Source organism: Mirounga leonina, unplaced genomic scaffold (assembly GCF_011800145.1).
Source record: "Mirounga leonina isolate KUSES-001 unplaced genomic scaffold, KU_Mleo_1.0 Mir_53, whole genome shotgun sequence".
Taxonomy (NCBI): domain Eukaryota; kingdom Metazoa; phylum Chordata; class Mammalia; order Carnivora; family Phocidae; genus Mirounga; species Mirounga leonina.
Window position 1 is genome coordinate 82,729,873 of NW_023270807.1, and position 12,363 is coordinate 82,742,235.

General features: G+C 36.3%; 1 protein-coding gene across 1 annotated transcript in view; it reads right to left on the bottom strand.

The window, feature by feature from the left end:
• Positions 1-200: 200 nt before the first annotated feature.
• Positions 201-12,363, bottom strand: part of TMEM244 (transmembrane protein 244) — a 52,214-nt gene continuing 40,051 nt past the window's right edge. Inside the window, exons 5-6 of the mRNA XM_034990601.1 lie at positions 3,562-3,633; positions 201-559 (exon numbers count right to left, since the gene is read on the bottom strand). Of these exons, the coding sequence (XP_034846492.1) occupies positions 507-559; positions 3,562-3,633 (125 nt within the window). The 3' untranslated portion in view covers positions 201-506. The remainder of the gene's footprint in view (positions 560-3,561; positions 3,634-12,363) is intronic.

Here is a 12,363-nt window from a genome sequence, read left to right on the forward strand (position 1 = left end):
CAACCCTCAGTTTGTTTCCTGAGATTAAGAATTCCTCATATCAGTGAGGTCATATGATACATGTCTTTCTCTGATGGACTTATTTCGCTCAGCATAACACCCCCCAGTTCCATCCACGTCATAAACACTTCACATCCCTTTTTTTTTATATCCTCCAGACAAATGCTGAACCATCGAGCGCCATCGAGGTTTGTGCAGGGTGGCTGACACTGCTTCCGTGTGCGGCGAAGAGTTGAGATACAGAAGCACTTAGGAAGCAGAAAAGACAAATCAACCAGTTTGTTAAATCCTTCCTCTCAGATAGAAGAGGAAGTGGTATGAATATCCACGTTCTTCTTTGCCTAGTCTTCTACATTCGTGGCGTTCATCTGCAGTTCGTTCTCGTGCATGGCACCAAGGCAACATCTTACCGTAGTAGACAGTTTAGATTACTCTTCTTTCATGAGTGTGTATCTATATCCACAAACACGTAAGTCTAGACATGAGTAAAGCATAACCTAAATTTTCTAAATGATGACTAGATGGATATTAAATGCTGGAATTCCAAATAATTTTGTTCCTGTAAAAGTATTTAACAAGAGTTTATTAATTTTCACCAAAATAATCTGACTCATTTAAATAATTTACATTAAAATTTGTATTGTTATAATTTTGTTCTGCATTTTAATTGTTATATACCATTCTGAATGTTTTAGAACATAATATTTTTTTTTAAAGATTTTATTTATTTCTTTGAGAGGAAAAGAGAGCACAGAGGGAGAGGGAGAGGGAGAAGTTGACTCCCCACTGAGCAGGGAGCCCAATGCAGGTTCGATCCCAGGACCCTGAGATCATGACCCGAGCTGACCGTAGATGCTTAACTGACTGAGCCCCGCAGGTGCCCCTAGAATGTAACATTTTAAAAAAAGATTTTATTTATTTATTTGAGAGAGAGAGAGAGAAAGAGAGAGAGCATGAGCTGGGGGAGGGGCAGAGAGGGGGCAAGGGGAGGGGGAGTAGCAGACTCCCCACTGAGCAGGGAGCTCAACATGGGGCTCAAGCTCATCACCCTGAGATCCTGACCTGAGCTGAAATCAAGAATTGGACGCCTAACCAATTGAGCCACCCAGGTGCCGCCAGATGAACAAAATTTTATTTTACATTTTTAATGAAAATACATTCAAATTAAGTTCACTTTGAATATAATTGCATTTTATTTCTTAATCCTTTAGGTTAGTGGGAATGAGTTCATGCTGAGATCATAAGAGAAATAAAAAATTCCAAAGTAGAGCTCAGGGGAAAAAAGCTGAAAAACATAAAAAATAGAAACTGTTCAAAGAGACAGCTTGCTTAAGTTTTTAAAAACTGGAAACAAAAGTGAAATTTATATTGATCATGACCCACATAAAATTTGCAAATAGGACATTATAAATTCTTTATTAGATTCAGATTTAATTATTGACCAAAACAATGCAAATGAACTAACTTTTTTTTTAATTAAAAACCATTTTATTTATTTGAGAGAGCAAGCACACAAGCAGGCAGAGGGGCAGGCAGAGGGAAAGGGAGAAGCTGACTCCCCGCGGAGCAGGGAGCCCCATGCAGGACTGGATCGCAGGACCTTGAGATCATGACCTGAGCCGAAGGCAGACGCTTAACCTACTGAGCCACCCAGGCTCCCCTAAAATTATTTTTATTAGACAAACAACTTGAACAAATCAAGTGAAATCCCTGCAATTTTATATAGATTTATGAAGATACTACTCTAAGAGATAGTGAAAATCACTACATAAGGGATAGACAATTACACGATGAAAATAAAATATTTAATAAAATTTTCTTTAATAATGTTTAAATCTTGAAAAATGTTTCATTCCCAAACATATAGATTGCACATTTTATTAATAACTTTATTGGCTATTCCTCAGCTGAGCAGTTTCTAATTAAAACTAGTCTAAGAGTTGGAGTGACCCGATATGACATTACTGCTAATAGAAACACAAATTATGAGAAAATCCTGACTTTAAGAACCAAGTTAGTATTTTTCCCTGAAATAAAGGCAATAAATAAATTATATGGAATACTTAATAGTGATTTTTGAATAATGAAGTGTCTTCATTTTGTTACTCAAATATTACCAGTAATCAACAAAGCACCCAAACTTGTACAATAACAATAAAATTACATTTTCTCGAAAGCTTGTTCTCTTTCAGTTATATAAAAGTCATGGTTCACATATTTTTTAAAAATTTTATTGTTAAGATATTTTTGTCAAGATAGGGAATAAACATATTGTGCTCAACAGTTGGATAGCTTGATTTTAATGTTTAAGTGTTTAGTTACGTTGTATATGGGTCTTCATTTGCACTGTTTCCACAGACAGTTGAATAGTTAGCCTTGGGCTAGAGACCGGTCCACAGTTATTAAATCAGAATCCATTAACTTAACCACATTAATTTAATCATCATTAATTTAACCAAGGGATTCAGGAGAACTACCTGCCCTTAATACTGCACTGGGATCATTTGGAAAGCAACAATGCAAGCAAATTAACCTGAAAGATTCAGCTAGGGTAAAAGAAATCAGAAAGGAAGATGATCTCACAATCATTGGCTCACATCAGAACCTTCATGAAACATTGAATCAAGTTGACAGGACCCATTGCAATTTTCATGTGGAAAAGGTTTGGGCAAATTATTTTTAGATCATATGCAAATCTGAAGTGGCAATAAGTTGCTTATTTATTTTTGTTATTATTTTCCCTAAAAAAAAAAAAAAAAGAGAAAAGAGTGGTGCCAGTATGTAGAAGCAATTGCTTGAGAGCATGCTAGATGTGACTTCGTGGTATCATCTTCTCATTGAAAAATACCCCAACCTCATCCTATCTGTAATGGAAATAGAGTATTTCTTTAGTGTCTAAAATGGAAAAAAATTACAGCTGTCAGAAATGATAGCCTAGACTACTTTTATAAAGCATTTCCTTAAAGCTGTAAATCACCAGCGTTAGCACAATCTCATAAATTTTCTTCTCATTCCTTTTTTATTCTTCTCCCTGTTTACATTTCCCCTCCTCTTTATTTCTTTTTATTGTTCTCCTTATGAGTGTTTATCCATGCTGTCATTTTGAGTAATACTTCTCATTAAAAATTTAAAAATATTCTTCACATTTTGAACACATTAGGTCTCAAAAATTTGGGGTCCTTGTGATAGTAATTTCTGTTTGGATTTATAACATGTTCGGGGAAAGGATGCTTTTAGTTCTGATATTTGAGAAAGTTTTTACCAGTATTAAAACATGTGTGATAATATTTATTAAGATTTTTATATCAACATGAAAAAAGCAAAGAAAACAAAAGAGCAGCATCAGTGGAGAGTATTGGTTTAGGTCAAATAGACCTCAATTTGTTTGACATTGGACATTGGCTTAATCTTCATAGGCCTGAATTTTCTTGCCTGCCAAGAGGGTATAATATAGTTCCTATCTCATAAAAATGTGAGAATTAAGTAAAATTATCTGTGTAAAGTACTTAGAACTGTGTGAGCTGCATCTGACCTTCTTTTATAAAATAAAGGAGTACCTACCCACAATAGGAAATGTAGATGGTAGAGAAGCATAAAATAGTCTTCTTCCCTTGCCTCTGCCATCCTCCACTCCTTTAATAACAATGAGTAAATTGTTAGTTTTTGGTCACCTGTATGATTGAAGTGGAGACAATAGCTACTGTAAGAAAGAGTAAAGAATAAAATGGAGGGTGAGGGCAGAGTAGGAAAGAATTAACCACATGCTTTCTAATACTCTCTTCTGTTCTTGACATTCAACTCTGAAAACTACAGCAAGCTTATTGTATATTGAGGATTGCCCCTCAATTCCTTTTTGCTAGAGTGCTGGCCAACTGCTCTTGGTAAAAATTTCATCCTGTAGACTCAGCCTTCAGATCCAGAGGCCGTTCCAAATATATCAGACCTAGGAACTGCATTGCCTCCTGAGTAGAGAATATAATGAGTTTGTTGACCCATGCCTCATTTCCAACGTGTCTGAGTTGAGCCACGTAGGTTCCTGAATGGCCTTGACACTCCAGCGTTTCCTCTTAATCATCATATGTGCCTATCACAGCTGAGCATCTTCTCATTTGTTACCGAACACTTGCTATGTTCCAGGCATCATGTTAGGTGCTGAATATATGATGATGAATGTACATTCCATAAGGATACAGGGTTTTGTCTGAGAACAGTTCACTGATGTATTTCTAGCCCCTAAAGCAGGACCTGGCACAATGCAAGTCTCAAGAAATAGTTGTTCAATGAATGACCGACTGTTTTTAAGTTGCTTGAATCTAATCTACAAGACAAGCATACAATACTGACCATTTCAGGATAATGTTGCAAGTACAATTATGGAAAATTGCACAGGGAGCACTGAAGAGAGGCACCTTCCTTGGCCTGGAATGCTTGATTGGTTTTCTGGTTCCCAACCAGCGGAGTCCAGCCTGACCTCAAATCTGCCCACAAGCCTGCCAATATTTGCTACTCTTCTCTACCTGTAAAGCTGAACCATATCACTCTACTCCAAACCACTGGCTGGGACCCTTGTTCAATCAAGCCACTGCCACCATCATGAACTTGAATGGATATTGCTCCTAACCAGAAGTAGAAATCACATCTAGAAGGTCATAGTTCTTAGAGAGGTGTATGTTAGTCCCAAATGTACCTTATTAGACATTGTATACCTTGAACAGCTGGACAAGCTCTTAGAGGCCAAGGCATGCCGCCAAGACAGTGTCTCTAGCATTGGCTACACTCCTGCCCCCCTGTGCTGGCTGCCTTAGAATCCCAGTATGACTCACAGGGTGTTCAAGCAAGTTCTCTAGGAATTAACAACCCAGCTGCTAGCCCAAATGTATTACTACAGTAATATTCCCCCTCCCGAATGCATTACTACAGTACAGAAATGTCATCACAGAGAGTCAGGGAGAGAGATGATAGAAAGAGCATGACTCTGAGCCCTAGACAACTTCTTTGCTTCTTTTGCATGATTTTGGACAAGTCACTTAAATTCTCCGATTCTCCATCTCTCTTTCCTTTTTAAATTTTTCTCTGTTTTTTAAAAGATTTTCTTTTTTAAATCTCTACACCCAACTGGGGGCTCAAACTCACAACCCTGAGATTAAGAGTCGCATGCTCTACTGACTAAGCCAGCCAGGCGCCCCCTATTTTTCTCTGTTTTGACAGATCAGATTCACAGAAAAGTTGCAAAAATAGTACAAAGCTTTTCAATATATGCTTCATCTAGTTCCTCCCAATGTTAACAGTTTCTAGTTGCTTTACCCTTTTCTCAATCCCTATGTGTGTACTTGTGTATGCACATACCACACATATCAAATTTTTCTGAAATGGTTAAGAATAAGTTGCAGAGGGCGCCTGGGTGGCTCAGTTGGTTAAGCGACTGCCTTCGGCTCAGGTCATGATCCTGGAGTCCCGGGATCGAGTCCCGCATCGGGCTCCCTGCTCAGCAGGGAGTCTGCTTCTCCCTCTGATCCTCCCCCTTCTCATGCTCTCTCTCTCTGTCTCATTCTCCCTCTTAAATAAATAAATAAAATCTTTAAAAAAAAAGAATAAGTTGCAGATACAATGCCCTCTTTCCCATAAATATTTAGTGAATATTTTCTATGAACAGGGAATTCTTTTGTTTGTTTTCAAACAAGGAATTCTTTAATTATAGCACAATGATTAAAATCAGGAAATTAACATTGAAACACTAGTATTATATAATCTCCAGACCTTATTGAGATTTTGTCAATTGCCCCAGTAATGTTCTTTATAACAAAAGAAAATCCCAGGTCATGTCTTTTATTTATTTTTTTAAAAGTGAAGCATAACTGAGATACCACACGGTAGTAGTTTCAGGTGTACAACATAATGATTCGACATTTGTATGTATTGTGAAACATTCACCACACTGACTCTATTTACCATCTGTCACCACACACATTTACAACATTATTTCTTGTGATGAGAACTTTTAAGATTTATCTTCTTAGAAACTTCCAAATTTGTGATACAATATTATTGACTATAGTCACCATATTGTACATTATATCTCCACAACTTACTTGTTTTACAATTGGAAGTTTGTACCTCTTGATCTCCTTCACCCATTTCCCCCACCCACCAACTCTCCTTCCCTCTGGCAACAACCAGTCTGTTCTCTGTATGTATGGGTTTTGTTTTGTTTTGTTTGCTCATTTGTTTTGTTTTTTTAGATCCTAGATATAAGTGAAATCATATGGTACTTGTCTTTCTTTGACTTATTTCACTTAGCAGAGTAACCTCAAGTCCATCCATGTTGTCACAAATGGAAAGATCTCATTCTTTTTTATAGCTGAGTGATATTTTATTGTATATGTATACATATCTTCTTTATCCATTCGTCTATCAATGGACACTTGGATTGTTTCCATATCTTGGCTATTGTAAGAATACAGCAATAAGGGGCGCCTGGGTGTCTCAGTCATTAAGTGTCTGCCTTCGGCTCAGGTCATGATCCCAGGGTCCTGGGATCGAGCCCCTCATCGGGCTCCCCACTCGGCAGGAAGCCTGCTTCTCCCTCTCCCACTCCCCCTGCTTGTGTTCCCTCTCTCGCTGTCTCTCTCTCTGTCAAATAAATAAATAAAACCTTAAAAAAAAGAATACAGCGATAAACTTGGAATACATAGATCTCAAATTACTGTTTTTGTTTTCTTCAGATAAATACCCAGAAGTGGAATTGCTAGGCTATATGTTATTTATATTTTTAATTTTTTGAGGAAACTCCATACTGTTTGCCATAGTGACCACATCAACTTACATTCCCATCAACAGTACATGAAGGTTCCCTTTTCTCTACATCCTCACCAACACTTGTCATTTCTTGTCTTTTTGATAATAGCCATTCCAGGTGTGAGGTGATATCTCATTGTGGTTTTGATTTGCATTTCCCTAATGATTAGTGATGTTGAGCATTTTTTTGTGTCTGTTGGCCATCTGTATGTCTTCTCTGGGAAAATGTCTATTCAGATTCTCTGCCCATTTTTAAATCAGATTGCTTTTTTAAAAAAATATTGAGTTGTATGAGTTCTTTATATATTTTGGATATTAACCCCTTGTTGGATATATGATTTGCAGATATCTTTTCCCATTCGGTAGGTTGCCTTTTTATTTTGTTGATGGTTTCCTTCTCTGTGAAGAAACTTTTTAGTCTGAGGCGGTCCCACTTGTTTATTCTTGCTTTTTCTGGAGCCAGATCCAACAAAATATCACTAAGACCAATGTCAAGGAGATTACCACCTATGGTTTCTTCTGGGAGGTTTATGGTTTCAGGCCTTACATTCAAGTCTTAATCCATTTTGAGTTAATTTTTGTGTAAGGTGTTAGATAGTGGTCCAGTTTCATTGTTTTGCATGTGGCTGTCCAACTTTCCCAAAACCATTTATTAAAGAGACTGTCCCTTCCCCATTGTGTATTCTTGGCTCCTTTGTTGTAAATTAATTGGCTGTGTAAACACAGGCTGGCTCCTGTGTCCTTTTGATGTCTATATAAGCATGGGTTTATTTCTGGGCTCCCTATTCTGTTCCATTAATCTATGTATCTGTTTTTATGCAAATACCATGCTGTTTTGAATAGTATAGCTTTTTAGTATAGTTTTAAACCAGCGAATGTGATGTCTCTAGCTTTGTTCCCCACCCCCACCCCCCAGGATTGCTTTCACTATCTGGGATCTACTGTGGTTCTATACAAATTTTAGATTGTTACATTTCTGTGAGAAATACCATTGGAATTTTGATAGGAATTGCATTGAATCTGTAGATTGTTTTGGGTAATATCAACATTTTAGCAATATTAATTCTTTCAAATCATGAGAATGGCATATCTTTCCATTTATGTGTGTCTTCCAATTCTTTTCTCAGTGTTTTGTAGTGTACCGGTCTTTCACTGTGCAGGTCTTTCACCAACTTGGTTAAATTTATTCTTGGGTATTTTATTCTTTTTGATGCAATTATAAAGGGGATTTGTTTTCTTAATTTCTCTTTCTGATAGTTCATTGTTAGGATATAAAATACAATAGATTTTTGTATACTTATTTTGTACCCTGCAACTTTAGTGAATTCATTGATTAGTTCTAACCAATTTTTGGTGAAGTCCTTAGGGTTTTCTAGATTTAAAATCTTGTCTCCACAAATAATGACAATTTTACTTCTTCCTTTTCAATTTAGATCCCTTTTGTTTTTTTTCCCTGCCAAATTGCCCACATCATGTCTTTTAAATCTCCTTTAATCTGGAAACATTTCTGAGTGTTTCTTTGAATTTTATGAAATTGGCATTTTTGAAAAATACAGCCCAGTTATTCTGTAAATATACCTAAACTTTGGGTTTATCTCTTGTACCCTTAAGATTAGATCCAGATTATTCACTTGTGGCAGGAATGCCACAGAAGTGATGTTACATTCTTCCTAGTGCATCATAAAGGCGGTACATGCTATTAATTAGTCCCATTACTAGTAATGTTAACTTGGATCATTTGTCTAAAGTGGTATCTGCCAGTTTTCTCTATTGTAATTATATTTTACCCTTTGCAATTAAAGAAAGATCTTGTGGGGTTATCTATTACTCCTTAAACTAGATGAATAAATTATTTTTATGATAGCTGGCAAATGGCAATTTAAAAATTCCATCAATCCTTCTAGATATATGAGTTGGCTTTCTCCTGTAAGGAAAAGTTTAGCTTTTGTTTCCCAATTTGCTTGCTTGTTTGTTTGTTGATTTTACTCATGGACTCTTATTTTATTAAGAGTGTATAATCCTTAAATTTACTATCTTTATTTTAACACTCAAATTGTCCTGGATTTTGACAGTGGGAGCCCCATCAGGCTGGCTCCTGTGTCCTTTTGATGTCCCCATCCTCTTTTGGTTACTTTTTTACATTTGGCACCACAAAATGTTATCTTATTCTTTCCTGATCCAGCCCTTAATCAACCATTTTCCCAAGGAACACTGTTTTCTTTTAGTGAAGAATGGTATTTAGAAAACAAGATCTGGGGGGCACCTGGATGGCTCAGTTGGTTAAGCTTCTGCCTTCGGCTCACATCATGATCTCAGGGTCCTGGGATCGAGCCCCACATTGGGCTGCCTGTTCAGTGGGGAATCTGCTTCTCTCCCCCACTGCTCTCTCTCTCTCTCACTCAAATAAAATAAATAAAATCTTAAAAGAAAGAAAAAGAAAACAAGATCTGGTGCTAAGGGTATTCATTGCTATTGTAGTTTCATTGCTTGTAGTAATCTTAGAGGATAGAACTGGGAGATATATACACACACACATCACACACACACATGCACACACAGTTTTCTATATCATATATACATACAATGTGCATTTATATGCACAAGACATGCACATATACATATACAGACCCATATATAGCTATATCCATTCATATCTTTCTATTCATGTCCCCATGAGTTCATACACACACATTAGGGTTTATTCCAGTCCCACACATTAGGGTTTATTCTATCATTCCCCTTCTGTATTTATCATTATCTTCTACAACCATGAGAAATCTGGCTTTCACTATCAAAAATATATGTATTTATTTATTTATTCAATCCTAGAATATATGAAAAGTAATTTCAGAATTACTAACTTATGTCTCGGGGAAAAAGAAGCAACTCTGGTCACTAATTAGAGTTTAATATCTTGCATGTTTATTTTTATACATGAAGTTTATTGATATATTTTATTGAGATTGAGTTCGATTTATGAATTTGCATAGGGGACTGACATTTTCATGATGGTGAGCCTTACCATCCAAGAATAAGAATGTTTCTCCACTTGTTCAAGTCTACATTTATGTCTTTCAGGAGTGTTTGAAGTTTTGCTCATATAGGTTTTGAACATGTATTGTTAAATCTATTCCTAAGTATTTTATCTTCTTTGTTGCTAATGTAAATGAGGTTTCTCCCTAATAATGCCTTCTCTACCTGACTATCATTTTTATAAACAATTGCTATTGATTTCTATGTGTTAATTTCATAGCCTGCTACATTACTAAATTCTTTGATTGTTTGAGTTTATCATTAGTTGTCTCGGGTCTTTCTGGGTATAAAACCAGGTATAAGATTGTAACATCTGCAAATAGAGATAATTTTATTTCTTCTCCAATTCTTATACCTCTGATTTCTCTCATCTAATTGCTTGACTGACATTGCTGGCACAATGTTGATGGCAGTGGAAACTTCTCTTTGTTCCTCTTTAATGTTTCCCCTTAAGTAAGATTCTAGCTTTGGGACCAAGGAATGTATATTTTGTCATCTTAAGAAAGTATTTATCAAATCCTACTTTTTGACTATTTTTATTAGGAAAAGGTGTTAATGGTTTCCAAGAGCTTTTTTTTTAACATCTATGGAGATAATGATACAATTTTTCTTCTTAAAAATTTTGAATGGCATATTATACTAATAAATTCTCTACTTTTGAAACAACCTTGTATTCCTGAGATAAATTTTACTTGGTTATGTTGTATTTTTTAAATATGTCTTTGGTTGCAGTGATCCAAAGGGGCACATGCACCCCAATGTTTATAGCAGCAATGTCCACAATAGCCCAACTATGGAAAGAGCCTAGATGTCCATCAACAGATGAATGGATAAAGAAGATGTGGTACATATATACAACGGAATATTATGCAGCCATCAAAAACTGAAATCTTGCCATTTGCAACAACGTGGATGGAACTAGAGGGTATTATGCTATACTTTCTTTGATTCTAAGTAGGAGGTAGGGTGGGTGTTATCTCAGTCTTAAGGTCACAAAGGGCAACAACTTTATGAGTAAGTGACAGAGCCTAGCCCAGGTCCTGGCACAGAGTGGGTGTTTGATAAATATTTGGGGCATTTTCTGATGATACAAAACCACAATAGAATGTTGTGGGGATTTTTTTGTACTTTCTTCTGTTCCTCTATTATTGTGCATTTTGTAATTAAACAATTATTACCAATTATTACCAATATGTAGTATTGTTTTATAATACCATATTGCCCATTCATTGTTTCATTTATGTTTACTTTATATTTACAACTAAACTGTAGCTCCCTTTGATAGGTAGGCTACACATTTGCTGTTTAAACTTCTTATCCAGAAACCCAATTTTCATTCTTGTATTCTATTTCCATCAAGTAACTCATGGGTTTCAAGGGAAGCTGACACTCTTCTTCAACTCCCCTATTCTCCAACAGTGAGCTCAGATTGTCTTATGCCAAACAGTACATCCCATTGCTCTGGTCTCAGTGATTGGTTCAGGACAGAATGTGAGCCAATAAGACCAGACAGAGACTTCTGGGAAAGAAACATCCTTGCTCTGTCCCACTGTATCTAACAAGGAAGACGAGCAACCAAATAGGAAACATGAGGAGAAACCTGCCAAGAATAGAGCCTCCACAAGGAAGCAGATGAGAAAATAGAGAACAATAAACTAAATGTTGAGCTGCAATTTTAAGCCTTACCTGAAGCCAGCATAGTTCTAGATTTTTCAAACATGTAAGTCAATAAATGACAATTTCCTTTGTGACCAGGAGAACTCATTTGTAGGAAAAGTATCAGTTAATAACCATGAAAATGAATTCACATGATCTGTCCAAATGACAAAGCCAAAACTTTGTACCACTTATCCTAACCTTTTCACTATGTAAGTAGGAGCACAAAAAAGAAAAATGAACATTTTAATTTAAACCTTCATAAAATTATCAAATCAGATTCAGTTTGGATTTTATAAGTGCTAGGAAAAATACCCAACTCTTTATACCTCATTATATTTCATTCATACAAATACATCCTGTAAAAACTGAAGTGTGTTTGAGCCTGGCTTCATAGGACCAAGCAATATATTTGTCCTCATAGCAAAAAAGAATCACATATATGATAACTGAGCTCCACATGATGGGATGATGAATTTCACCTATGTTTATTTTATTTATTTTTTTTAAAGATTATTTATTTATTTATTAGAGAGAGGGAGAGAATGAGAGACAGAGAGCACGAGAGGGAAGAGGGCAGAGGGGGAAGCAGACCCCCCGCTGAGCAGGGAGCCTGATGCGGGACTCGATCCCGGGACTCCAGGATCATGACCTGAGCCGAAGGCAGTCGCTTAACCAACTGAGCCACCCAGGTGCCCCTCACCTATGTTTATTTTAAACAATATGACATATCATCTACCTTGTTTGTGCCATGGTATTTTGAAGCTATATTTGGAACAGAAATTCCTAAGGATTAGAATCTTCAGTGAGTTTGTAACATTAGTAAGTTTTCAAATTATGACAGACCTCTGTGAATTATCTTTTTATTATAATAGTTTG